The sequence below is a fragment of the Myotis yumanensis genome, unplaced genomic scaffold (assembly GCF_028538775.1).
Source record: "Myotis yumanensis isolate MYYU_CA2020_CCGP unplaced genomic scaffold, mMyoYum1.0.hap1 SCAF_20, whole genome shotgun sequence".
NCBI lineage: Eukaryota > Metazoa > Chordata > Mammalia > Chiroptera > Vespertilionidae > Myotis > Myotis yumanensis.
In genome coordinates this window covers 2,451,010-2,478,328 of record NW_027223771.1, presented here as the reverse complement: position 1 = coordinate 2,478,328, position 27,319 = coordinate 2,451,010, and the positions used below count along the sequence as shown (strand labels likewise).

Below are 27,319 nucleotides of genomic sequence, written 5' to 3'. Positions count from 1 at the left end.
GAAAGTAAGCATACACGGACTGAAATAAAGAATATTATACCCAATAGCAGACCAGAGGAGTACAATAATCAAACCAAAGATTCGACAAAAAACACCCAATTGGAAAAGCAAAATGAAAAAAGAATCCGAAAGTGTGAAGATAGTGTAAGGAGCCTCTGGGACAGCTTTAAGCGGTCTAATATCAGAGTCATTGGAGTGCCAGAAGATGAGAGACAGCAAGATATTGAAAACCTATTTCAAGAAATAATGGCAGAAAACTTCCCCCACCTGGTGAAAGAAATGGACTTACAGGTCCAAGAAGCGCAGAGAACCCCAAACAAAAGGAATCCAAAGAGGACCACACCAAGACACATCATCATTAAAATGCCAAGAGCAAAAGACAAAGAGAAAATCTTAAAAGCAGCAAGAGAAAGAGGCTCAATTACCTACAAGGGAATACCCATACGACTGTCAGCTGATTTCTCAACAGAAACTTTGCAGGCCAGAAGGGAATGGCAAGAAATTTTCAAAGTGCTGAATACCAAGAACCTACAACCAAGATTACTTTATCCAGCAAAGCTATCATTCAGAATTGAAGGTCAGATAAAGAGCTTCACAGATAAGGAAAAGCTAAAGGAGTTCATCACCGCCAAACCAGTATTATATGAAATGCTGAAAGGTATCCTTTAAGAAGAGGAAGAAGAAGAAAAAGGTAAAGATACAAATTATGAACAACAAACATGCATCTATCAACAAATGAATCTAAGAATCAAGTGAATAAATAACCTGATGTACAGAATGAACTGGTGATTATAATAGAATCAGGGACATAGAAAGGGAATAGACTGACTATTCTTGGGGGAAAAAGGGGTGTGGGAGATGCGGGAAGTGACTGGACAAAAATCATGCACCTATGGATGAACACAGTGGGTGGGGAGTGAGGGTGGAGGGTGGGGTGGGAGCTGGAAGGAGGGGAGTTATGGGGGGAAAAAAGAGGAACAAATGTAATAATCTGAACAATAAAGATTTAATTAAAAAAAAAAAAAAAAGAATTAAAATAATAGGAAAAAAAAAAAAAATAGATAGGCACTCTGTGGCCGGTGTGGCCCAGTGGATAGAGTGTCGGCCTGTGGACTGAAGGGTCCCAGGTTCGACTGGTCAAGGGCACGTGCCTTGGTTGCAGGTTCCCCGGCCCTGGTCAGAGCACATGCAGGAGGCAACCAATCGATGTGTCTCTCTCGCATCGATGTTTCTGTCTGTCTCTCCCTCTCCCTTCCACTCTCTCTAAAAATCAATGGGAAAATATCCTTGGGTGAGGATTGGCAAAAAAAAAAACAAAAAACGGAGATAAAAATAAAGACTTAAAAAAAGAAAAGATAGGCAGGTACTGACCCGAGCGTACGGGATCTGCACTTGCCTTTCTTAGTCACCTTCTTACACCAAGTAACCTTGAAAGAGGCCTGTTGAGAAACTAGGAAATAGCTGGTGTGTTAGAAGGCGAGAATGGATTCTACCCTCCCTCACTTCAGACGGGTGTGTCTAATGAGAAAAACAAACAAACCCCAGCTTATTTCAGTTCCCCTGTTCATCTTCTGAGTTTCGTGAAGCCCGAGAGAGAATGTTCGTCCGTCCGCTCTCCCTAAAGCGCCTCCGCCCTGACAGCGCTGGGCAGTGGCAGTTCTGCTGATGTTCCCATTGGGCAGCCTCCTCCTAAGCCCACACGAGTGACCCTGAGGCTGGGAGGGCTTCCGGCCCCTGAGACCACAGGGACTGGGGGAGGGCCCGGCGCCTCCCCTCCCTGGGGAGGGTCCTGATAGCCCAGCCTGAGCTGCCCGGGTCCTTCTGGGCAGAGATGTGCTCGCGTCCTGGTAGGGACAGAGATCCACCGCTTCGGGGGAGGAGGGATGTCGGGAAGACCCGTCAGAATAGAAGCACCAGGCGCCCTGATGTGTGTCAGGAAGAGCGGAGGTTTCCAGAGCCTCTGGCGGGCGGCCTGGCTGCGGGATCCGAGCTCTAGGCCGCTCGGAGCCGGGGCAGACCCGGCTGAAGGTTTGGTCAGCATCCGTTTCTGTCTGCCTGCCCCGTGGCGGCCGGAATCGGGGACTCTGACTCCCCCATGTCTCCTCGGCACCTACGTCATTTCAGTTCACAGTGGCCGGGGTTACTCTGCCACGAAGACTCTGTTATAAAGAAAGTTCTAGCAAATGCCTTTGAGTTTCAGTTTCTTAGTGTCTAGTGACATCGGGCTTTACACTGCCTCGGACGATGTGACATCTGCCAATAATCACTGTCGATAACACTTATTGAGTAGTTTCTCTGGGCCGGTAGCGGTGCTGGTACACACTTTAATGTCAGAAATCTCGCAGCGCCGTGAAGGCAGGCCCTGTGCTCAGCTCCATTTACAGAGGAGAAGCCAGAGCGGTTAAACCCTTTGCCTGAGGCCACACAGCCATGCCAGAGCCGGAGCTCTGAACCCGAACTCTGGTGCCACGTATTTCCACTGTGTGTCTGGCCAGTTCGTGCAGGAACCGGAGCCGGAGTCCAGTCCGCTCCGCATTCCCGTCTGATGACACGTGTTGTTTTGTCCTTTCCTCTGTGTGTGCCGCAGGAAGTTCCATGGCTACAACTCCCTGAAGGAGTATTACGAGGAGGAGAGCTGCATGCGGTACCTGCACAGGGTGAGTGGCCGCAGCGACATTCCTGCCCCTCATCCCACCCCCATCTCCACCGAGGGCAGCTCCCTCCTAACCGTCCCTGTTGGCAGCTCGGCCGGAGTCTGGCTCAGACTGTCCAGCCGTTAACTTGGGTTAATTATTGAACGGAACCCCGTCCCCCTGCGACCCTGCCCCCCTGTTACCCCGTCCCCCTGTGACCCCGTCCCTCTGTGACCCCGTCCCCCTGCGACCCTGTCCCTCTGCGGCCCCGTCCCTCTGCGACCCCGTCCCTCTGCGACCCTGCCCCTCTGAGACCCTGCCCCTCTGTGACCCCGTCCCTCTGTGACCCCGCCCCTCTGCGGCCCCGTCCCTCTGGGGCCCCGTCCCTCTGCGGCCCCGTCCCTCTGCGACCCCGTCCCTCTGCGGCCCCGTCCCTCTGCGGCCCCGTCCCCTGCGGTCCCATGTGTAATCCCTGTGCTGCCCCTTCGTGCAGGACAGGACCGGGCTGCGCCTGTGTCTGTAAAAGCTTACAGCCCATTCTTTCCTTAGTCGTCCCTGGACGGGGCAGCCCTGCCTGGTTCCTGCCTGTCCCTCACAGGCGATCCATGTAGACTTCCTACAGTCCTGGGCCCTTCTGTTGGCCCTTGTGTGTTTAGTCAGTGTGGTGCCTAGGGCTGAATTAAAAAGTCCTGCCGTGATCTGGTGATCACAGTAAAATAGGTGTATTTCTCTATCAAAACGAGGAGGAATATGTTGACGAAGAAACTAGGTTTATACTAATGCAGTTATAGCAGCTATAATGAACTTCATGCATATTAAATTAAGTTTGTGGCTATATTTTTATTGATTTCAGAGAGGAAGGTAGAGATAGAAACGTCAATGATGAGAGAGAATCACTGATCGCTGCCTCCTGCCCTCCCCCTACTGGGGGATCAAGCTCACAACCTGGGCATGTGCCCTGAGCGGGAATTGAACCCGGGACCCTTGAGCTCGCAGGCTGACGTTCTATCCACTGAGCCAAACCGGCTAGGGGAACCCCCACATGTTTTTTGCCTGAACCACCACCACCAACCGGTCTCTCTCATTCTGGGTTTGCACAATTGCTCTTTTGGCTCCAACGTGGGACTCCATTGACCCAGACTATGAGCACGTGTTGGTATGGCCCCCGCCCCAGCTGAAGCAGGGACTTGTGGCTGCAGTTCGGCCACGTGTCATGTCGGCCACTCCTCCTAGCTCAGCCTCAGCACCCAGGCTTCTGGTGTCTTCATCTGCACATTACAGCACCGTGGAGCCCCCCAGAGCCAAGGCCAGAGACCCCAGCTTAGCACACGCAGGCGTGAACTCCCGGCATGGCGGTCCAGGGGTGTCCGAGGGCCAGAGTCACAGCAGCAGCTGGCCACCCGGGGGACCAGGGTGTCCCTCACCCACCTGTTCAGCACACTGAGCAGTGGCCACCTTCCCTCTGATTCAGGGCCAGGTCGGGGAGTGAACTTGAACCTTGGATCAGTGGGGCCCACAAAAGGGAAACGATCACTTCATTCTTTTTCTTTTCTTGGTTCAGATCTACGTGCCCCTCATGCTGGTTAACGCAGCCGATGACCCGTTGGTACACGAAAGTCTCCTCAGCATTCCAAAGTCTCTCTCAGGTAAGTGTCTTCCTGCTGCTCCCTCAGGCGCTGGGCAGACCGCCGGTCCTTCTGTCCCCTTCGCGTGCTGTCCCTCCCGGCGGGGCTGTTGGTCAGACCCGACAGTCCCGGGCTGTGCGGGGGCCTGGGCAGAGCCTCCCCGTGTCCGTCCCGTGCCGGAGGCAGGCCCCTCCCTTACATCAGAGGCAAGAGCGCAGTCCCTGCTGCTCCGCAGTTGTCAGCTCAGGGTTATGGCTCCATTAAGTCTGAGAGTTTGCCGAACCGGTTTGGCTCAGTGGATAGAGCGTCGGCCTGCGGACTGAGGGGTCCCGGGTTCGATTCCGGTCAAGGGCATGTGCCTTGGTTGTGGGCGCATCCCCAGTGGGGGGTGTGCAGGAGGCAGCTGATCGATGCTTCTCTCTCATCGATGTTTCTGGCTCTCTATTTCTCTCCCTTCCTCTCTGTAGAAAATCAATAAAATATATTTAAAAAAAAAAAAAGTCTGAGAGTTTGACTGAAAGAGATATTTACTCTTCAGACTTGACCTGAAAAGCAAAAAATAAATAAAAATCCCCTCGTGACAGCCAGCCTCTCCATCTGCTTTGAGGATAAAAATATAAGCAACTGAGAAAGCAGGCTGTGGCCGTGGGAGTGTTACCCAGGGCAAGAAGGAGCTGGAGGAGAGCGAGGCGGGGCCGCAGGAGGAAACCTGGGACTGCTAGGGCCTCATTTCCCTGCACGTCCCCTGTAAGTGTCACATGTCACCCGGAGGAGGGGGGAATACCTCTGGTTCTCTCGTGACCCCAAGCGAGGAGGGTAGATCCTGCAGCAGACGGGGACCCACGCCCGCCTCCAGAGGGCTCCGGGCACCACGCAGAGTGCGTGCCGCGCGTGGCCTGGGGTAAAGTCTCTCCCCTGTCACCTGCCTTCCCCTCCAAACCTCAGGCCCCTGCACCGAAGTCGCCCACTCAGCCACGTGGGCAGCACCCAGAGAAAGCAGCACGTTTGCTTCCTTCCCTGCACCCAGCCATAGCGCTGCTGCCGTGGCACAGAAACGTGTGCAATAGTGACCGCAGGGACAGGGTATAAGGGCTCAGGCAAGAAAGGAGCGAGCCCGGAGCAATGTGCGCGTGCCAGGAAGTGTCGCCCGCCGAGGCCCGGGGCAGCCAGCAGGGGCGCTGTCAGTTACCTCCCAGGACAGTGGTCGGCAAACCGCGGCTCTCAAGCCACATGCGGCTCTTTGGTCCCTTGAGTGTGGCTCTTCCACAAAATACCGACTTCTGCGCATGGGCCACGAAGTTTCAGTCGCACTGTACGTGCGCACCCGCACGTGGTATTTTGTGGAAGAGCCACACTCAAGGAGCCCAAGAGCCGCATGTGCCTCGCGAGCCTCGGTTTGCCGACCACGGCCCCAGGAAGACAGCTGCTCCCGTAGCTGCCCATTCCGTGCTGGCTGTGCTAGCAACTAACCTCACTCATCAAGCCTCACGCCTCGTCTGTCCTGCTCAGCGTGCCCGCTCAGCGGGTGCCATGAGAGTGTGGGCATCTTTTTTTTTTAAAATATATTTTATTGATTTTTTACAGAGAGGAAGGGAGAGGGATAGAGTTAGAAACATCGATGAGAGAGAAACATCCATCAGCTGCCTCCTGCACAGCCCCTACTGGGGATGTGCCCGCAACCAAGGTACATGCCCTTGACCGGAATCGAACCTGGGACCCTTCAGTCCGCAGGCCGACACTCTATCCACTGAGCCAAACCGGTTAGGGCGAGAGTGTGGGCATCTTTAAGCACCACTGGCAGCTTTATGCTTCGGTCTTAGAAGATAAAGGGCATGAAAAACCATCGCCTCGCTGAGTTGCCTTGTTCTCCAGGAAATGACAGTGTAAACGCCGGGCTGGGAATCCTTCCCAGGACCCTCCCTCCACGCAGCAGCAGCACCGCCTGGGAAAGCAGCGCCTGCATTTTAAGGCGATATCCCAGGGGTTCCCATGCACAAAGTTGGGGCATGCCTGGCTGTTCAGCTGAGTCACTTGGGGAGCTTTAGCAGCTGCAGCGCCTGGTTCCCCATCCCACCCATCCCCCACACCCACAGAGATCCTGATGTAACTGGTCTGGACGCTGCACAGAGATCTTTTTTTTTTAATATATATTTTTATTGATTTCAGAGAGGAAGGGAGAGAGAGAGAGAGAGAGAGAGAGAGATAGAAATGATGAGAGAGACTCATTCATGGATCGGCTGCCTCCTGCACGCCCCCTACTGGGGATGTGCCCTTGACCGGAATCAACCCGGGGCCCTTCAGTCTGCAGGCCAACGTTCTATCCACTGAGCCAAACCAGCTAGGGTGCTGCACAGAGATCTTTCCAAACCCATGTGTGCTAACACGCAGCCGTGTTTGAGAACCACTTAGATGAGGGGTCCTCAAACTTTTTAAACAGGGGGCCAGTTCACTGTCCCTCAGACCCTTGGAGGGGCGGACTATAGTTTAAAAAAAAACTAGTTGGCTACTAAGGAACAGGCAGCGGCGGCAAAAACACCCGGCGGGCCGGATAAATGTTTTCGGCGGGCCGCATGTGGCCCGCGGGCCGTAGTTTGAGGACCCCTGGCTTAGATCTTAAAGGCTCTGCTCCAAGCCAGGCTGCTGTTCCCCAACCTGCTAGGTCCCACTGTTGTGCCTGCCCCACTGGTCTCCCTCCTACGGAGCTGAACGAGGCAGTGAGTGGAGGTCGGATGCCCTTGTAGGTGACCTTCACCTGTGGGGAACACCCGGGCCACCTGGCCAGCGTCTCCGCACCTCCTGCCGCGGAGCGACCCCGAGGACAGGGACTCACGGCTGCCTTTCCCCTGCAGAGAAGCGGGAGAACGTCATGTTTGTGCTGCCTCTGCACGGGGGCCACCTGGGCTTCTTCGAGGGCTCCATGCTGCTGCCCGAGCCGCTGACGTGGATGGACAAGCTGGTGGTGGAGTACGCCAACGCCATTTGCCAGTGGGAACGCAGCAAGTTGCAGTGCGCCGACGCGGAGCAGGTGGAGGCTGGCCTGGAGTGAGGCCCCCGGACTCTGGCGCTCCAGCTGCCCTCCTTGAACTGGCGTCCCTCACCGGCTGTTCAGGTCTCCCCCTTCCCCCGTGACCTGGATCTGACCTCACACCGTCAGCGGGGGCTACCACCGGGCACACCTGTCTCGGGGTGGGCGGCTACCCTGGGAGCTCCAGGCTATTTTTGTGCTTAGTTCCTTGTTTCCTCCATTGCATTGTTAGCCATGGCGACACGCGCCAGACAGCCCCTCACCCTCCTGTCCAGTTGAGCATCATATCATGATTGCTTTTAAGCCAATCGCATCTAGTTTCCCTATGAAAAACGTGTCGGGACAGCAGTTTTGCTTTGCCAATCAAAAGGCTCTCCCCCAGGAACAATGAAGGACGTCTGTTATTTGGCGGTGGCCCTCTGTGTCCTTGTGTAGACCCGGAAAAGCGCTCCCCAGCCCAGCCCCTGCCGGAGATGCAGGTCAGCTCCGAACCTGGGGTCCCCGGGCTCCCGGCCGCAGCGGGGCCTCTTAGGGCAGAGAAAACCCCCTTGATCAAAAGCCAAGCTTCCCCCTCGCTCTCTCCTAGGCAGTCTCCCAGCCCCTTGCTGGTGATGAGAGTGACCTGGGGCGCTTATTAAAAATTCAGCCTCCCGGGTCCCTCCCCAAGGGGAAGCCCATGCCGTGGGCAAGGGAAAGGGCCTGGGGATTTTAATTTTTGACAAGTGCCCCCGGTGATTCTCATCGCCAGGCAAATTGGGGAAACGCTGTCGGCAGGGCCTTTACATTAGCAGCATCTCGGTAGCTCTTTTCATTAAAATCCGTAGTCGGAGGGGTCACCCAGCTCCCAGGGGCCTCCAAGGCCTGCCCCCTGTGACCACACCTGATGCTGCTTCTCGCTGGCTATATGACCCTGGAAAAGCCCCCTTGAACTTGACGTCCCTCACCTGTAAAATGGGGCGCTTGGACCAGGTGGATTGCCGGCCGAGATCACTACCCGCCCTGAAGTTCAATGACAAACTCACCTTCCTGAGGTTTGAGAGACCATCCCTCCCGGGGGCCCTGGGAGCCGCCCTCCAGTCTAAACATGTAGATGTCATCATTTGCCTTTGTTTGTTCCTCGTGTCATATAAAGCCGTGTGTGGGGCCTTGCTTTATTATGCACTCATTTGTCATTTTATTTTTTAGCCCAGGTCTCTCCAACTCCGGCTTTTGATACCAAACAATTCAAAAGTTGGACCTGAGTTTGGAGAAAGACCTTCCCAACCTGAGGTGTTTCGCAAGCAGATTGTTAACGTCATAGCCTGTTATAGTCTGTAGCGGTCTCTCCGAAGGTGTCTTCCCCAATGAAAATGTCACTCTAAGTTTCAAGTACTGTTCTCCAATCCTGTGGTACTTGAATGTCTAAAAGCCCTGCGCTTGGAAAAATCTGCTGTTACTATCTGGAGCGAAATGGAACTATGAGAGAAATTGCCTGGATACTTCAAAATGTTCCCTGCTTCATCTCCTTTGCCCCGGGGCAGACAGGAATAGGAAAAGTGGGTCCGTGTGGATGTGGAAGTGGGGGAGGGAGTCACCTGTGGCCACAGGTGGTCACAGCTTGAGCATTGGTCCAAGTGACGGTGACAGTAACGTCTGTGACCTGGAGAAATTATTTGCTGACAATCACTAGATCGAACTAACAAATAACATCAAAAACAGCCATTATCTCAAAAAATGATGATTTCTGTGGTCCAGACTGTGCTGTGGTTTATACACACCCCAAGTTTGTCCTTGTGACTCCCTCCCCCCACTCCCCAAGTTGTTATTTTTCTAGTGCTTTTCCTCTTGGCGTTGTTGTAGCACAAAGTGGCACTTTACCATCTGACCCTCAATTTGGAAGCGTGTCCTTCTCCCCTGTTACTTCCCCGCTGCCTGACAGCCACCGCTGTCTCCCTTCACTGCTTAAGACTTTCTGTGACATTCGGTAAACGAAGCAATAACTTCATAGGTTTGTGTGACCATCCCAGGAAGCCAGCGGCTCTTGTCATTTGCCCCAGGCCCCCTCTCTTGCCCTGTTCTGAGGAAGTACTGGCCAGGTACCAGCTCCATCGGGAAGAGAAAAGACAGTGTTGTTGTCCCCCCCCGGGGTGCAGGGGACAGAAGTCCTTAGAGCCTGGTCTGCACGGCAGTCCGACCCAGGTGTCCCCCCCCCCCGCCCCCCCCGGAGGTGGGGGGGAGAGGCAGTTTGGGGCACCTCCTTTGTTGCCACCCAACCGGAATTCACCCCCCGGGGCTGCGAGGGTGGCGTCCCAGCTGAGCTCCTTTCAGTGTGTGACTCTGAATGGCGCTCACACGAAGTCCACTGAAGCTCTTTGTTCAGCGCCAGGCTCCCGGGCATGGAAATGAGAGGGTGGCTGTGGCCGCCTTAACAGGGACGTTCTTGTTTGCCCTGAATGGGCGCACAGGGCATTGAGTCTGCAGAGAGGCGAACTCGCCTGGTAAACAGGGGAGCGGCGTTTTCTATGTAGGTCAGCTTCCTCCTCCCTCCCGCTTCCCTTCGCTTTTCTTCGGAAGTCGTTCATTTCTGACGGTGATGGGAGCGCTCATCTGGCTATTAAGGCCCCACTTGGGCTAAAACTAGGGCTTTTGAACACTCTATTCTGAAGTCAGTGTAAGGATGTAAGTTGCATAGACCCAGACAGTTCAATCGCAGGAATAACACGTTAAAAACCAAGGGAAGGGGGGGGGGGGTACCCATGTTCCCTCTGGTTGTAGCCCCTGCCTCCTAAACCATTTGAAGGCATTGATGAGTAACCGATTTGAGGCAAATTAGGATTTTCTGAAAAATGGTGTCAGGTCTCCTTGATGCACTTCTGTTAGAGGGCGCTTAACAGCCTTGAAGAAAACCCCTTGCCCTGGCCAGTGTTGCTCAGTGACTAGGGCTTCGGCCTGCAGACTGAAGGGTCCCGGGTTCGATTCCGGTCAAGGGCACGTACCTCGATTGCAGGCTCCCGGCCTTGGTCAGGGGCAGGTGGGAGGCATCCCATCGATGTGTCTCTCTCACATCGGTGTTTCTCTCTGTCTCTCCTTCTCCCTTCCACTCTCTAAAAATCAGTGGAAAAAATATCCTCCAGTGAGGATTAAAAAAAAAGAAAGAAAGAAAGAAAACCCCTCACTTCTCTGCTGTGACTTTGCACCAGGGACTCCAGGGCGGCCTGGAGCGGAAGGTTGTTTGTGGTCACCCTCCTTGTAAGCTGTCAGTGGGCATTTCACACTTGGCGGGGGGTGGATGGGCCTTGTGACAGACCACATGAGGGGCAATGTGCCTGGAAGGGGAGCGCCCCTTTCTGGGCGCGGTGTTAGGAAGCAGGGTGCAGGGGACCTGGGTGCTGGTCCTACCTGTCCCGCATTCACCCTGGATGGGGGCAGTCTCTTCACCTCCCTGAGCCCCAGGGATCCTAGACCAAGCATGTCAAACTCGTGGCCGGCGGGCCACATGCCTCGAGGCGTGTGGCCCACCGGCGGGCGTGAGTTTGACATGCTTGTCCTAGACCGTCTCTAAAACCATTCATGTATGTACAGGTCATTCTCCCGAACACTCCCACTGGCCTTCTGCAGCTCTTGCTTTAGAATCCGGTGAGTCAGGGCCCCTGGCTCCCCTTGAGGGGCCTGGGGGAGGGAGCTGCTGCATCAGGCTTTGCGGTGAAGACCCTAGACCTTGCCCTTGCCCTTGCCCTGTGCCTTTGGCTTCTCTTCAGCGTCTCCATCTTTATCTCCATGTCCTTGCTGTCTTGCTGTCCCGAGGCTTGGCCGCGTGACCAGGGCAGGTGCAGCGTTGGCACGAGGCAGGTGGCCCATCTTTCTGTGTGACTCAGGCAGAGCACTGAGAGTTCCCAGGCAGACAGCCTTCCAGCTCCGGCTTTCATTCTCCAACCCCGTCTTCATTAAAGCCCGACTCCCCGGGTAGGGCTGCCGAGAATGAGAGCGCGCTTTGTCGCCGTGTGACTTGCGGGTCCTTTCACCAGCTCCAGGGGGACAATGCGAGTGTTCTTGTTGGTGTTTGCCAGGCAGGCAGATGTCTGGGATGTGAGGGGCCCTTTCTCTTCCCGGGGCCTCGGTCCTGGCTTGGAGGTGAAATAAAGATCACTGACACCTCACGTGGCGTTCCAAGTTGCTAAGAAGCCTTTGCCTGCAGCATCCGCTCACAATATCATCTGGAATCCCTTTCTTTGACCAGAAAGCCTTAACTTGAATATCCCTCCTCCCCAGTATCCCCCAGTATCGTGGCATCGCCATTCAAATCCTCCCGCTGAGGGAGTTAGAAGCGAAGCCACAAGCAAAACCAGAGCATTTCTCCTGTGGCCTGTACGCGCCTTCTTACGTTCGGCACCCCCACCCCTCGGCGCTGGGGGACCCAGAACCTGCCAAATGCCTCCTCTGACGCCTCTCTTCCTTCTTGGCCTCTTGTTCAAAGCCACTCTGGCTGACTTGGGTGCTCCCCAAGGCCGTGAAAAGGGGCCTGTCCGTGGCGGGCAGGGGCCCAGCGGTGGAGGGGAAGGTTAGAGAACCTCTGTTGTCTGTCAGCAGAGGGAGGCACCCCCCTCTTCCTAGAGTAGCATTGCTTTTGCCAAACTGTATCTGAGGCCGTGAGGCTGGGATGCTCCCCAAACAAAAGCCGCTTCCTCTGGCCCCGGATGCTGCCGCCGGGCCTCCTCGGAAGCAGGCTGCGGGGTCCAGCGCGCCAGCCATTCTCCACCACCAGACAGCGGACAGCTGCCCCTTTTGGAAGAGCTAGCTCCCCCCCTACCCCCTCCATGTTTCCTGAGCTGTTTTTCCCGGCACGTGTGTGGGTGTCTCTAATATAATAAGATGACATTCCTTTCTTAACTGGCAGATTAAGCCTTTTAACTCGACTCCTCTGTCCATTAGTAATGAAATCTATAGCCTACGTTCTCCCCCTCCTGGTCCCCATAAGCCAAGAAATCTACTACTATTGCCATAAGTTGGGGACCGTCGCTTACAGCACCTGCAGAAATACCCTCACCTCAATGGGCATTCTCCCGCCCCCCCACCCCGGACCACCCACGCTGAGCAGCCCCCAGGCCGCGGGTGTGGGTGCCCAGTTAGGTCCCGTTTGGTTTTTGCTTTGGCCTCATCAGCTACCCCGAAGCACACGTCCGCCTCTTGCCCTGTCACCTCTCCACCCCACTGCCTCAGGAAGACCGTCACTGTACCTGAGCTCCGACTCCTGCCACTGCAGCTGCCTTAGCGACACCCACCCACCGGGGCGGGGAGGGGCGGGAGCCAGTGCGCGCCCCCCTCCCTGGCCCGCTCAGACTCCCGTCAGCCTGGTTCTTCCCCTCACAGATCTGCTTCCAGATTGATTTTTGGGAACCATCGCGTTCACATTCCTGATCGCTGTTGTGTGTCGTTTTGTTTCGATTTCCCTGAAACGTAACGTTGCTGCCCTGAAAACCGTGTGTTTTTGCGTTTGTGTTCTGAAATCCTCTGTGCTGCTGGGTTTGGGGGGAGGGGGGGCGGGACACGGGACCCTCCAGCACCGAGGTGTTTAAGATCTGCAACTAGCAATGCAATTTTTTCTAAATAACGTGGAGATTTACCTTTATTAAGAAACTATACTAAACAGCGGTGTCCTTGATCGCTTTATGTTCTCATATTGCGTTGGGGTCCTATGTTGATTCCGTGTGGTGGTAAACAAAGATCATTACAAGCGAAAACTGTAATTTTGTTATCTTTGATTCAATGGAATTTCTTTACTTAAAAAAAAAATTAAAAGACTAAAAATGTGGCGAGGCTGCGTGTTTTCTGTATGGTGGGGGTTTTATATTTAAAAGGGTTCTTGGCTGTGTCTTCACCAAAGTGTGAGCTTGAAGGAAATGGGCCAAACACCAAGTTCTTGTGATGACTGGTTTTTTAAAATATATATATTTTTATTTCAGAGAGGAAGGGAGAGAGGGAGAGAGAGAGAAACATCAATGATGAGAGAGAATCATTGACTGGCTGCCTCCTCTACGCCCCCCCACTGGGGATCGAGCCCCCAACCCAGGCATGTGCCCTTGATAAGGATCGAACCTGGAACCTTTCAGTCCCCAGGCCGGCGCTCTATCCACTGAGCCAAACCAGCCAGGGCTCATGACGACTGATTTTAACCCAGCCTTGCAGATTCGGGGGAATGACCAGCCCAAGGTGTCTTTGCAAGCCCGTCTCTCCAGGCAAGAAAGCCAAGGCCTGAGATAAGTGAGAAATCAGCGCTTTCATCAGCACAGCGAACCGTGTAGGCAAAATGTGAGGTGCGAGGTAAGTGGGGGTTGCCATGGCTGATTCATGTGCTTTTCCAGTGGGGTTCTCTGAACAGAGTGGGCGGATAGGACCTGAATTGGGATTGTCTTGGGTTGGTTGGGCGATGGTGGTGTTCTCTTCTCCTTGGTATCTGTCTGAATCCAAGCCCAGCCCCCCCCAACCCCACCCCCTCCGGGCCAGGCACTGGAACAGCCAGGAGAGCTCGCCATGCTCCCCACCCCGGGAGCCTGCATGCAGAATGGTCTCCCCCCTTCGCCAGGCAAAACCTGGCGGCCCGTTTCCCTGCCAAGACCTCCACCCGCCTTAACCAGCTGCCTCCATCAGCTAACCCAGCCTCCCCCGAGGTCCACGTGGGGTGGCAGAGATGAATCCCTGCTTCATCCACGTGTCTCCAGAAAGGAAGCGGTCCTGGACAGCAAGTAGTTGTCGTTGAAGTCAAGTTGTGCGGGTGGCTTTCAAAAGGCTATCTTATTGTCCCTCTGCCTCTCTTTTTAAAATATATTTTTGTTGATTTCAGAGAGGGAGAGAGAGAAACATCAGTGATGACAATCATCCATCAGCTGCCTCCCGCACGCCCCCCACTGGGGACCGAGCCCTCAACCCAGGCATGTGCCCTGACCGGAAATCAAACCCTGACCTCCTGGTTCATAAACGGGTCGATGCTCAACCACTGAGCCGCGCCGGCCGGCTGGGCCCCGCTTCCTCTCTTACTATTATGGTGATGGTGGCCACTTGTAGGCACCCAGCGTGGAGGCAGCTGGGATTTTTGCAAGGCTGAGCATGTCAGATTTAACATTAACATTCATAGTCGCCCCGACCGGTTTGGCTCAGTGGATAGAGCGTCAGCCTGCGGACTGAAAGGTCCCAGGTTCGATTCCGGCCAAGGGCATGTACCTTGGTGGCTGGCACATCCCCAGTAGGTGTGCAAGAGGCAGCTGATCAATGTTTCTCTCTCATCGATGTTTCTAACTCTATCCCTCTCTCTTCCTCTCTGTAAAAAATCAATAAAATATATTTTTTTAAAAAAAACATTCATGGTCTTGGGACACATTCTCCCAAAGGGGACAGGGAAGGTCTGGCCCAGCGCGCCCACCTCTTTCCTGCTCAGCGGGTCTCTGAGCGGGGAGGGGCAGTACCAGGGCATGGCCAGCAGGGGGCGGTGCCCGCCCACAGTCAGCAAACTCACTTGTCAGCTCCTGGCCGCCTCAGCTCCAGATGTTGTAGGAAATCCCTCAGGATGAGGCTCTAGAGTAGCTCCACTCTTTTTGGCAGCTTTTGCTAGAGAGACCCCACAGACAGGAGGAGGGGGACACAACTGGCCATCGCTGCCCGCACCAGCCCGCACCTGACTGAGGGGAGCAGGCCACCCCAAAATGGAGCGGCTGCAAGCCTGCCTCCACGTGGAAGCCCTCACTGCCTGCTGGCTGCCGAGGTTCCGGTGCCCCCAGATCACTCACGCTTCCACCCCCTCCTGGCCTGTTTTCACAGCTCTAAAGTAGCAAAACTCTCTTGCAAAGGAAATCATTATGAAACGTAGAGTCTTGGAAACAACCTCACACGAGCCATTATCCCAAAGCTTCAAAGACAGTAAGAATGTAATTGTCCCCAGGTCATCATCGTCGTCTTTTTTTAAACAAGATATGTATTTATTATTATTATTATTATTATTATTATTCCTCACCCGAGGATATTTTCCCATTGACTTTTAGGGAGAGTGGAAGAGGGAGGGAAAGTCAGAGAGAAACATCGATGTGAGAGAAACACATCGATGATTTGCCTCCTGCATGCACCCCGACCAGGGCCCAGGCTGGGGAGGAGCCTGCAACCGAGGTACATGCCCTTGACCGGAATCGAACCCGGGATCCTTCTATCTGCAGGCTGACACTCTATCCACTGAGCCGAACCGGCTAGGGCCCCAATTCTTCTTGTTCAAGTGAATTCCCCCTGGCTTGTTGCCCCCGGACTTAGGAGGAGGGTGACGCCTGAGCTCACCCAAGCTCAGGGAGGGTCAGGGACCACAGCCCCCCCCTAGGCAGCCCTTTTCCCAGCTCTGGGTCCGGGGCACTGGGGAGAGGCCCAGGGATGCTAACTACGGGTCGGAGGCAGGAGTGTCCTCAGAAGGCCGTGCTCTCGGCGTGGGCCCGGGGCCCGAAGAGCTGCTCAGCCACCACCTTGCCATCGTACTTGGGCAGGGTGCCCCCAAAGTCGGTGGGCAGGATGTCCTTGTCGACCTCCTGGAAGAAGCCGGAGAGGTCATCTCCATGGACAAAGACCTGCAGGAAAGCAGAGACAGAGCTGAGCTGGGGGGCCCTAGGATGCCCTCAGCAAAAGTCACCAAACAGCCCTAGCCGGTGTGGCTCAGTGGATAGAGCATCGGGCTGTGAACTGAAAGATCCCAGGTTCAATTCCAGTCAAGGGCACATGCCCGGGTTGTGGACTCGATCTCCAGAAGGGGACGTGCAGGAGGCAGCCAGTCAATGAATCGCTCTTATCATCGATGTTTCTATCTCTCCCTCCCCATTCCTCTCTGAAATCAATAAAAATAAAATAAAAAACACCAAACAGCCAAACCAGTTTGGCTCAGTGGATAGAGCGTCGGCCTGTGGACTGAAGGGTCCCAGGTTCTATTCCGGTCAAGGGCATGTACCTTGGTTTCGGGCACATCCCCACTGGGGGGCGTGCAGGAGGCAGCTGATCGATCTCTCTCATCAATGTTTCTAACTCTCTATCCCTCTCCCTTCTTCTCTGTAAAAAAATCAATAAAATATATTGGGAAAAAAATAAAAAACACCAAACACATTGCCTGGCTGGCATGGCTCCGTGGTTGAGCATCGACCTATGAACCAGGAGATCGCGGTTTGATTCCAGTCAAGGGCACATGCCTGGGTTGTGGGCTCCATCCCCAGTGTGGGGCGTGCAGGAGGCAGCCAATCAATGGTTCTCTCTCATCCCTGATGTTTCTAACTCTCTCTCTCTCTTCCTCTCTGAAATCAATAAAAATATATTTTAATCCCTAACCGGTTTGGCTCAGTGGATAGAGTGTCGGCCTGCGGACTCAAGGGTCCCGGGTTCGATTCTGGTCAAGGGCATGTACCTTGGTTGCGGGCACATACCCAGTGGGGAGTGTGCAGGAGGCAGCTGATCGATGTTTCTTTCTCATCGATGTTTCTGATTCTCTATCCCTATCCCTTCCTCTCTGTAAAAAAACCAATAAAATATTTTTTAAAATATATATATATTTTTTTTAATAATAAAAAAATAAAAATTAATGGGAAAATATCCTCGGGTGAGGATTAACAAAATAAAATAAGAAGCCCCATTCTCTCACCCACTCAGCAGCCAATCGCTGTGCAGCACCCCTGCTCGCCCCGCCCCTGTGCGGCATCCGGCTGCCACTCACCCTCTGGAGCAGCTTGCTCTTCAGGAAGGGCCTCACCACGTTGTAGGTGGTGGTGAAGTACCAGGGCTGGTGGATGAAGTGGATGGCCTTGAACCGGGCTGGGAAGGAGTCCTGCGGGGACAGGGAGCGCCCCACGCCGCAGCGGCGATGGCCTCAGAGGTCCCCACTGACTCCCCCACTCCCTCTCCCTCCCCAAGGCACGGGGACAGCCCCCTGAAGGTTCCAGCCCCAGGCCACCAACTGGGGAGCCCTGGCTTCACACACACACACACACACACACACACACACAGGAAGCCCCAGAGGCCATGCAGCCCAGCCCTCTCCCCGAAACCTCGGGCTTCGGTGGAGTGAAGAAATGAAATGGTAGCCTCGCTGGGTTTGTAGGGGACCGGGCTTTCCAAACCCACTTGCCTGCTGAGTGACTGCAAACCATCATAGACCACGGGGACACCTCTGTCATGCTCACTGTCCCCCACCCATCCCGCCTTCCTTCCCCAGGTGCACGGACAGCAGACTTAAGATGAGCTCTAAGGAAGGACTCATGGTCCCGCCAGCGTGGCTCAGTGGTTGAGCGTCGACCTAGGAACCAGGAGGTCATGGTTCGATTCCCGGTCAGGCCATGTGCCCGGGTTTCGGGCTCGATCTCCAGTGCAGGGCGTGCAGGAGGCAGCTGATTAATGATTCTCTCTGATCATTGATGCTTCTATCTCTCCCTCTCCCTTCCTCTCTGAAATCAATACAAAATATATATTTTTTAACAAAAGGACTCATGACACTTATAGGAGTGAGTGTCATGGGCGTTAGTGATATCCTCTCAGGATAAATTCACATTCAAAGAGACATATGCAGACAGAGTGGGATTTGGGGTCAAAAGGTGTAAGTTCAAGTCCGGCTTCTGCCACTTTAGAGTTTTGTGACCTTGAGAAGTCACACCAATCTCTGAGCCTCGTTTTCCAGGTTTTAAAAATGAAGCAGGAACACCCTGGCCGTGTGGCTCAGTGGATAGAGCGTCGGCCTGCGGCCCGAATATGTCCCGGGTTCAATTCCGGTCAAGGGCATGTACCTCAGTTGCAGGCTCCTCCCTGGCCTGGGCCCTGGTCAAGGACGTGTGCAGGGGGCAACCAATCGATGTCTTTCTCTCACATCAATGTTTCTCTCGGTCTCTCCCTCTCTCTTCCACGCTCTCTCTAAGAATCAATGGAAAAATATCCTCAAGTGAGGATTAAAAAAATAGATAAAAATTTAAAAAATAAAAATAAAAAATGTGGAAAAAATGAAGCGGGAAGCAGCGAGAGGATGCTCTCTCCGGGTAGATGAGTTAATGAACGTGAATCCCTGTCCCACTGTCGATCACCACGCAAGTGTCTGTGGTTGGCGTTGCCCTTTGTGGCCCATTCTCAGCTCCCTGCCGGCACCAGGGCCGGCCGCCCCGCCTCCCGCCCTGTGCTGGGGTCCCCCCACCATCCCCCCCTCGGGCCAGCACGGAGGCCTCACCTGGAGCATGTCCACCATCTTCCTGAGGTCGGCGGCCCGCAGCCCCGCAGCCTGCTGCAGCGTGAAGCCCCGGAAGTTCTCCACGATGCAGAAGCCGTTGATCTGCGTCTCCTCGTTCTCCAGCAGCTTCTCCAGGATGAAGCAATAGGCCTGCAAGATCTGGGCACAGGGAACAGGCTGCCAGCCCCGGCCGCAGCGACCAGGTCCTGGCGGGGGAGCCGACTGGTGCACCCTTATCGGAAGTCACTTGTCACCCACCGTCACTGGCTTAGAGCTGGGACAATCCCCCCTCTGTGAATGGGTCCCAAGAAACAACCGCGAGTGTCCCAGCCATGGTGAGATGCCAGCATGCTTCTCTCTGTCCCCTTTAAACTTCATTGTATTTGCCAAGGCTTTTAAAAATATATATATATATATTTTTTGCCCTGGCTGGCTTGGCTCAGTGGATAGAGCGTCAGCCTGCGGACTGAAGGGCCCCGGGTTCGATCCCGGCCAGGGGCACATGCCTGGGTTGCAGGCTCGATCCCCAGTAGGGGCTGTGCAGGAGGCGGCCAATCAATGATTCTCTCTCATCATTGATGTTTCTCTCTCTCTCTCTTCTCTCCCTTCCTCTCTGAAATCAACAAAGAAATATATTAAAAAAATATATATATATTTTATTAATTTCAGAGAGGAAGGGAGAGGGAGAGAGAGAGAAACATCAATGATGAGAGAGAATCATGCATCAGCTGCCTCCTGCACGCCCCCTCCTGGGGATCGAGCCCGCAACCCGGGTAGGTGCCCTTGACCAGAATCAAACATAGGACCCTTCAGTCCGCAGGCTGATGCTCTATCCACTGAGTCAAATCGGCTACGGTGCCAAGACTTTTTTTTAAATGTATTTTTTGAATTGATTTCAGAGAGGAAGGGAGAGAGAAACATCCATGATGAGAGAGAATCATGGATCGGCTCCCTTCTGCACGCCCCTCACTGGGAATGGAGCCCACAACCGGGCATGTGCCCTGACCGGGAATCGAACCGTGACCTCCTGGCTCATAGGTCAACACTCAACCACTGAGCCACGCAGGCCGGGCAGGGCAGCTCCTACGTGTCAATGCCAAGACGTCAGGCTGCTAACGAGGCGGAACCTGCCTGTGCTCTCCAGAACCCCTCCCCGCTCTCCCTGTTCTTTGTGGCTCTCAGCTTCCAACCTTGGGCTGAGCCCAGCTCGTGGCCCACAGCTGTCACCCCGCTTGGCAGGGACACCGGGACCCTGGGCCAGCAGGCCCGGCCTGTAAAGCTGCCCTGGCCACCCTAGGAGTTAGTTCTCCCCCAGCTGGACAGGGCCTGGCGGCCCTGGCTGCCTGCCTCTCCCTCCCCCACCTCGCAGAGTGACAGCCCCACAGAGGCCAGGGCTGGGGGAGGGAGCCCAGCTCAGCGTGTGCGAGGGACTCGCTGACCTCGTCAAAGGTGATTTCTTCGCAGTCCCAGTTCTCGATGTTGAAGAGCATGACCACTCGGCCGTACTTGTCCCGACTGGAGAGGACGCCGGGGTAGCCGGCCTCGACGGTGCAGCGGACGGCCTCCAGGGACACGCTGTCGAAGAGCTCGGGGTACTGCAGCCGGAAGTGCACGTAGCCTGGCGCAGAGAGAACAGAGGGGCCCCTCAGGAAGCCAGCCCGTCCTGGGGAGAGGGGGGGATCCCGAGGCCTGCGTGGCACAGAGCAGGACACCCCCTCTCTGGGATAATTGCAGCGGGAATCAAGACTCTAGGCCGGAACATCATTGGTCAACTGCCCACAGGTGAGGTGGGACCCTAAATCTGAGGACGGCACCTACTGGGTCTTCCTCTCTCCCACGGGCAGGGGCTCAGGGTGAGCTGAGTGGGGTGAAGAGGGGATAAAATCAAACCCCAAGCCCTAGCTGGTGTGGCTCAGTGGATAGAGCATTGGCCTGCAGACTGAAGGCTCCCGGCTTCAATTCCGGTCAAGGGCTTGATCCCCAGTGTGGGGCATGCAGGAGGCAGCCAATCAGTGATTCTCTCTCATCATTGATGAGATGATGATGTCTCTCTCCACCCCCCTTTGCTTTCTCCCGCCTCTCTAGTCTATCACCAATTAATTTCTTTCTTTTTTTTTTAAATATATTTTATTGATTTTTTACAGAGAGGAAGGGAGAGAGATAGTTAGAAACATCGATGACAGAGAAACATCGACCAGCTGCCTCCTGCACATCTCCCACTGGGGATGTGCCCGCAACCCAGGTACATGCCCTTGACCGGAATCGAACCTGGGACCTTTCAGTCCGCAGGCCGACACTCTATCCACTGAGCCAAACCGGTCCCGGCGATCACCAATTAATTTCATGTAACTCACCTATGTCCCTCCTTTGATTGCCATGTATAATAAATACAGATGTAACCCGTCATTCTCCGGAGCATTATCTCAATCCATTGAGGTTCTGCTTCCCGGCATAGGTCAACAGTTTGGCTCAAATAAACTCACAAAATTCTTTACACGTTTGATTGTTTTTATGTTAACATGGTTCTACTCATTGAGTCCTAAGACTGGGAAGGAGAGGAGCCAGATCTCTAGGAATCTGGTCCTGCCCCATTCATTCATTCATTCATTCACCTGCCCCATTCATTCATTCATTCGTTCATTGTCACAGCTGAGCGGGATCGCCCACATCTGACAGTTTTAGGGGGAAAGATAAGGAGCCTTAGAGACGCGCCGGGCAGGGAATGGGAGGGACGCGAGGTGTCAGTGTGAGCTGTGGCTCCGTGAGCGTCAGCACCACCCTCCTCACCTCCTCTCCTCCCCCAGCTTCCCAGCGTGGCCTCACCTCTGAGCAGCTGGTAGGCGCGCTCCACGTGGAACTTTCGGGCTCGGATGAAGCGCAGGAAGAAGGCGCTGTCCCTCCCCCGCACCTTCTCGGCCACCGCGCGGGCCAGCTCCTGCCCGGAGGCCGCCTGCTCCCGCACCAGCTCCTGCAGCGCCCGCACCGCCTCCTCCCGTGTCTCCTCCCTCTCGTTCAGCTCGTCCTTGGCCTGGAACAAAGTGGGAGCAGGAAGTCGTGGGTAGGTGCTGTGCGGGGCGGGACACACGCACACAGGGTGAGACCTCGCTGCGGACACCTGGTTGTATTGGGAGAACATTAGGTCCATCTGTGCATCTGCTCATCCTGGCTTGTTGGCAGGACGTAGCCAAAGGTCTGAATGTCTGTCATCGTAACAGCCTGCACTTACGGGAGCCCCTGGTTAACCCTCTGCCCAGTCCTTGGAGTACATTGTGTTTTTCACCCATGAACCAGGTCACGGTTTGATTCCCGGTCAGGGCACATGCCTTGGTTGCAGGCTCGATGCCCAGCAGGGGGCGTACAGGAGGCAGTCGGTCCATGATTCTCATCATTGATGCTTCTCTCTCTCTCCCTCTCCCTTCCTCTCTGAAATCAATAAAAAAATATATTTTTTTAAAAATAGCCCCAGCTCTGACCAGTTTGGCTCAGTGGATAGAGCGTCAGCCTGAGGACTGAAGGGTCCCGGGTTCGATTCCGGTCAAGGGCATGTACCTTGGTTGCGGGCACATCCCCAGTAGGGGGTGTGCAGGAGGCAGCTGATTGATGTTTCTCTCTCATCGATGTTTCTAACTCGCTATCCCTCTCCCTTCCTCTCTGTAAAAGATCAATAAAATATATTTTTAAAGCCGAAACCGGTTTGGCTCAGTGGATAGAGCGTCGGCCTGCGGACTGAAGGGTCCCGGGGTTCGATTCCGGTCAAGGGCATGTACCTTGGTTGCGGGCACATCCCCAGTGGGAGATGTGCAGGAGGCAGCTGATCGATGTTTCTCTCTCATCGATGTTTCTAACTCTCTATCTCTCTCCCTTCCTCTCTGTAAAAAATAAATAAAATATATTTAAAAAATATATATATATATATATATATATATATATTTTTTAAAAGATAGCTCTAGCTGGTTTGGCTCAGTGGATAGAGCATCGGCCTGCGGACTGAAGGGTCCAGGGTTCGATTCCGGTCAAGGGCACATGCCCAGGTTGCAGGCTCGATCCCCACAAAGGGGCGTGCAAGAGGCAGCCAATCCATGATTCTCTCTCATCATTGATGTTTCTATCTCTCTACTTCTCCCTTTCTCTCTGAAATCAATAAAAATATTTTTTTAAAAATGCAACGTCCCTCATATCAGAGTCTGGCCGGAGGCCCCAGGTCCCGCATTAGTCTCAGGGAGCCCTGGGGGCTGTAGACTTGGATAGGCCGGCTGATGTCTGGCCAGCCCAGCGGCTGCCAGGCCTAACCTCCAGGAGGCCCCCTAGCACAGGCCAGCCCATGAGGTTCAGGACAACCGGGAGAGCTGGGGCAGGACGCTGCCTCCAGCAGCGAGGAGGCCATCAACATCCCCCCTTGCTGCCTCCCTCACCTGCCACCCCCCGCCCCCCGCACCCGGGACCACCTCACCTTCTGCAAGGTGTGTGGGGGCAGCTCGCTGCACTGGCCAAAGACAGGCCCGTGGTCCTTGGTTGTGAGCCGCTCCAGCTGGGCGCGCAGCTGCTGCTCCTCTTCAGGGACCTCGCGAAAGGTGCCGGCCTGCAGGCGTCAGGAAAAAGCAGTGACAGGTTCCCATCAGCCCGACCGAGCCGAGCCCATGGCCGGCTGGAACCCTACCCTAGGGCTCCAGCCATGACTGTGGGCAGGCCAGGTGTGGAGACTCAGGGACGGGGCAAGGCGGGGGGAAGGTGGGTGGAGGGGAGCCCCAGGGCGCAGGGGTACTCACCCCCCCTGACATGCTGCCTCCAGGAGCCTGAGTCCCCGGCCTCTGTCCTGGGAGAGGGGGTCGGGGCAGCAGTGGATGGAGAAATTGCAGATCTGGTCTCAGAACGGCGGCGGCTCTCAAACTTTCCCCCGCATCACAGTCACCTGGGGCATTGGTTGTCTTGGCTGAAATTCCTTATTTAAGTTCACATTCACATTTCATTGATACTTATGTGCTAAGTCTGCCAACAGGCCGGTCTGGCTCAGCCTGGAAAGTAGCTGGTTGGTTTCCGTTTTGCAGGCGTCTGTGCTGTGCGCGCCTCCCCCACTACCCCCCATCCCTGACTCTTCACCGTAGTCCTGGACTCCCCCCGCCTCCCCGCCCAGCTGGGCCCCTGGTGCTGACTTACCTGCTGGGCCCGCAGCTCCTCTTTGGGGCCACCTGGTGCCTGTGTCCTGGGGGAGCCCTCCGCCGGGGGCGTGGTCCCGTCAGCAGGCTGGGATTAGAATGTCACAAGGAACTTCTCAGGGCCATGATTTCCTGTTCAATCAGGCTCACGGGAGGCCCAGATTGGGACAAGCACAGCACCAGGGGGGTGAGGGGGTCGGCCCGGCCCGGCTGGAGCTGCCTCAAAGCCCTCCTTTGTGTGGTCTGCCCGGGAGTTCCTGCTCAGCCATGTGGAAGCCGGGCTTGGGGGGTGGGATGTGGGCCAGCCCCATTCCCCCCTCCCTGCCCTCTCCCTCCTCCCAGGGGGCCCCGGGAGCTCACACCCAGAGGAAGGCTTGCAGGAGGCACAGAGAGATTTTAAAGGTGATTGCTGATGCAATGGCAGCTTGGGGGAATCCAGACCTGCCACCCTCTCCCCTAGCCCCGCGGGGCCTGGCGAGGGAGTTGTCACCTCCACAGTGAATGGGGCCAGTGGGGAAAGGTAGCTGGTTAGGCTGAGGGGGAGACAAGACTAGATAGGCCGACCCCCCTGCTAGGCAGTTTGTGCTATGTTAGGACCACTTTTTTAAAAAAAATTGATTTCAGAGAGGAAGGGAGAGCGGGAGAGAGAAACATCAATGAGGAGAGAGAATCATGGATCGGCTGCGTCCTGCACGCCCAGCACTGGGGATGGAGCCCGCAACCCGGGCATGTGCCCTGATCGGGAATCGAACTGTGACCCCGAGGTTCATAGGTTGATGCTCAACCACTGAGCCACACCAGCCGGGCCATCTCCTCTTCTTATAAGGATACTAGTCTTATTGCATTAGGGCCTACCCTGATGACCTAAATTCAGGTAATTTACCTTAATTACCTTTAAAGACCCTACGGAAAGGGTCAAAGCAGCGGTTCTCAACCTGTGGGTCGCGACCCCTTCGGGGGTCGAACGACCCTTTCACAGGGGTCGCCTAAGACCATCGGAAAACACATATTTAATTACATATTGTTTTTGTGATTAATCACTATGCTTTAATTATGTTCAATTTGTAACAATGAAAATACATCCTGCATATCAGATATTTACATGATGATTCATAACAGCAGCAAAATTACAGTTATGAAGTAGCAACGAAAATCATTTTATGGTTGGGGGTCACCGCAACATGAGGAACTGTATGAAAGGGTCGCGGCATTAGGAAGGTTGAGAACCACTGGGTTAAAGAGAATAAAACGGGGCAGAGAAAACTTACTGTGCTTAGCAGATACCTTGCAGAAGGCTTGCAACCTTGAGCACGGCATAGGCCAGATAACCACCAGACACCTGGCATGGGGAGGAACCAAGGGACAACTGGGCCCTTATGTCAGCAGAGCAGCTTGCAGCCAGCCAGGATTAATAAAAACCTCTCTCTCCCTTCATTCTCCGCCGATCCCTTTCTCAGACTCGGTCCACCTGCACCCAGGTGTGTGAAATAGAAATCTCGTTTGGCTCAGTGGATAGACCCTCGGCCTGCAGACCGAAGGGTCCCGGGTTCGATTCCAGTCAAGGGCACGTGCCTCGGTTGCAGGCTGCTCCCCGGCCTGGGCCTTGGTTGGGGGCAAGAGGCAACCCATCGATGTGTCTCTCTCACATCGATGTTTCTCTCTGTCTCTCCCTCTCTCTTCCACTCTCTCTAAAGATCAATGGAAAAATATCCTCGGGTGAGGGTGAACAAAAATAAAATAAAATCTCTTTTGATTATGGCCGCATGTCATAGGTGCATGACCCCTGCTCACTCCTAACCTTTCACCTACCTCCAAACACAGCCACATTCTGAGGAACTAGGGGAGAGGACTGTGACACATGAATTTGGGGGGGCGGGGAGGGGGACACAATTAAGTGCATAACACCACTTTCAAGGAGGTCTCTGTCAGAGCTGGGTGATGGAATCCATCACCAAGTGGGCCGCTCGGGAGCTGTAATAAACGCCCCAGGGCTTAGGAACAATAGAAGGTTACAGTTAAATCAGGTCATCGCAGTCTCTGGCTCAGTGGCAAAGACCACAGCTCCCTCTGAACATTTTTTACAAGCGGGTCACGGTTTAGCCAGGGGTGAAGAGCCTAACCTTTCTTTTTTTTCTTTTTCTTTTTAAAAAAAATATATTTTATTGATTTTTTTACAGAGACGAAGGGAGAGATATAGTTAGAAACATTGATCAGCTGCCTCCTGCACACTCCCTACTGGAGATGTGCCCGCGACCAAGGTATGTGCCCTTGACCGGAATCAAACCTGGGACCCTTCAGTCCACAGGCCGACGCTCTATCCACTGAGCCAAACCGGTTATGGCAAGAGCCTAACCTTTCTAAGGTATGAGTCTGTGTAACCTGTGGCCTTTCAAAGGTATGAGCCTGTGACCTGTGTTGAGAAATGGAGTGACGAACTTTGTGTGTGTGTAGCCAACCGTTTTGTGGTTTTTGTGAATAAAAGCTCACTTCTACATCTGGTCGGGGCTGCAGTTCCGTCCCTGCTACGGCGGGTGCTGTAACTGCAGTCGCCGGCCAGCTAATCAAGGCTCCTAAATTCTACCCTTTGGCTCTGGTGGTCGCCCCATAACAGAGCTCTTCGGGAGGCCAACAGGCCACAAGGCCCTTGTCCGGGAGCGGGGCTTTCTCCGGCATCGACTTCTCTTCACAGCCCTTCTCCTGCCTCGGCCCTGCCCTTCCCCGTCTCAAGACTCACATTCACGTCTGGCTCCTCTGGCTGGAACAACAGCAGTGCCGTTGTTCAAGGAGAGACGCTGCCCTCATTGGCCCGGGCACCTGTGCCAGGCTGGAGGCAGGGACGGAGGGGGCCCGCATTTGCTGTACCCCGGTTCTGCACTGTGGCAGGGGCCTGAGGAGTGTTATCTCACTCCTAGTCCTTCCAGATGTGAGGCAGAGTATAACCCCCCTCCCCCATATATATATATTTTATTGATTTCAAAAGGAAGGGAGAGGGAGAGGGGGAGATAGAAACATCCATGATGAGAGAGAATCATTGACTGGCTGCCTCCTGCACACCCCCTACTGGGGATCAAACCCGAAACTCATTGGCCGGAATTGAACCCAGGACCCTTCAGTCTGCAGGCCGATGCTCTATCCTATGCCGGGGTTCATGTCCCAGCATCAAGAAGGGTTCTAGAGAAGATAAATCGAACCCTGGTTGCTCTTTATTATTTGGGCAAAAACACCAGCACTATCCACTGAGCCAAAGCCCTCCCATCATTGACCGGAATTGAACCCAGGACCCTTCAGTCTGCAGGCCGACGCTCTATCCTGTGCCGGGGTTCATGTCCCAGCATCAAGAAGGGTTCAGGAATCTGGAAAAGGCACTGCGCGTAGATGACATAGGAATCCATAGACTAATAAAGAGCCCCGAGCCGAGATATAATTTTGAAAGGCATTGGGGGTCAGAGGAGCTTCAGCTAAAGGAACTGAAGACTCCCTCCTTGTCTAGGACCCTTGCTTTTATTAACACCATTTGTCCCAAGGCAAGGTGGAGATAATACACTTCAATGGGTAAGGTTTTAAAGGGTACAGAGTCCATTGTCAGTTTGGGGAATAGCCTATGGCTGTTCAGGTGTTTGGCCAGTAGGAGGCAATAACATGTAGATTAAGACGCCCTTTAACTGTCTGGCGGCCACAATTGGTTTCCT

At 54.5% G+C, this 27,319-nt stretch overlaps 2 protein-coding genes across 3 annotated transcripts in view; one reads left to right on the top strand and one right to left on the bottom strand.

Moving 5' to 3' along the window:
- Positions 1–8,444, top strand: part of ABHD2 (abhydrolase domain containing 2, acylglycerol lipase) — a 68,714-nt gene extending 60,270 nt beyond the window's left edge. Inside the window, exons 9-11 of the mRNA XM_070400644.1 lie at positions 2,588–2,657; positions 4,195–4,279; positions 7,108–8,444. Of these exons, the coding sequence (XP_070256745.1) occupies positions 2,588–2,657; positions 4,195–4,279; positions 7,108–7,304 (352 nt within the window). The 3' untranslated portion in view covers positions 7,305–8,444. The remainder of the gene's footprint in view (positions 1–2,587; positions 2,658–4,194; positions 4,280–7,107) is intronic.
- Positions 8,445–15,195: 6,751 nt separating this feature from the next.
- Positions 15,196–23,706, bottom strand: RLBP1 (retinaldehyde binding protein 1). Of its 2 annotated transcripts, XM_070400371.1 has the most exons (8): positions 23,632–23,706; positions 23,244–23,386; positions 22,928–23,056; positions 21,301–21,505; positions 19,917–20,095; positions 18,478–18,636; positions 16,984–17,094; positions 15,196–15,856 (listed from the first exon to the last, which is right to left on the bottom strand). In XM_070400371.1, the coding sequence occupies exons 2-8, from the start codon at positions 23,253–23,255 to the stop codon at positions 15,698–15,700; spliced, it is 954 nt and encodes a 317-aa protein (XP_070256472.1). In that variant the 5' UTR covers positions 23,256–23,386; positions 23,632–23,706; the 3' UTR covers positions 15,196–15,697. The 2 variants fall into 2 exon arrangements, with proteins under 2 accessions (XP_070256472.1, XP_070256473.1); XM_070400372.1 differs by lacking the exon at positions 23,632–23,706 and having other exon boundaries at positions 23,244–23,489.
- Between the last annotated feature and the right edge of the window lie 3,613 nt (positions 23,707–27,319).

What these genes read in the sequence shown, in the direction of transcription:
- RLBP1 (XM_070400371.1), bottom strand. An exon ending in CCCCACACACCTTGCAGAAG is followed by an intron (nt 21,506 to 22,927) that starts GTGAGGTGGTCC and finishes ACTTTGTTCCAG; the next exon opens with GCCAAGGACGAGCTGAACGA. An exon ending in AAGAAATCACCTTTGACGAG is followed by an intron (nt 18,637 to 19,916) that starts GTCAGCGAGTCC and finishes CCCTGTGCCCAG; the next exon opens with ATCTTGCAGGCCTATTGCTT.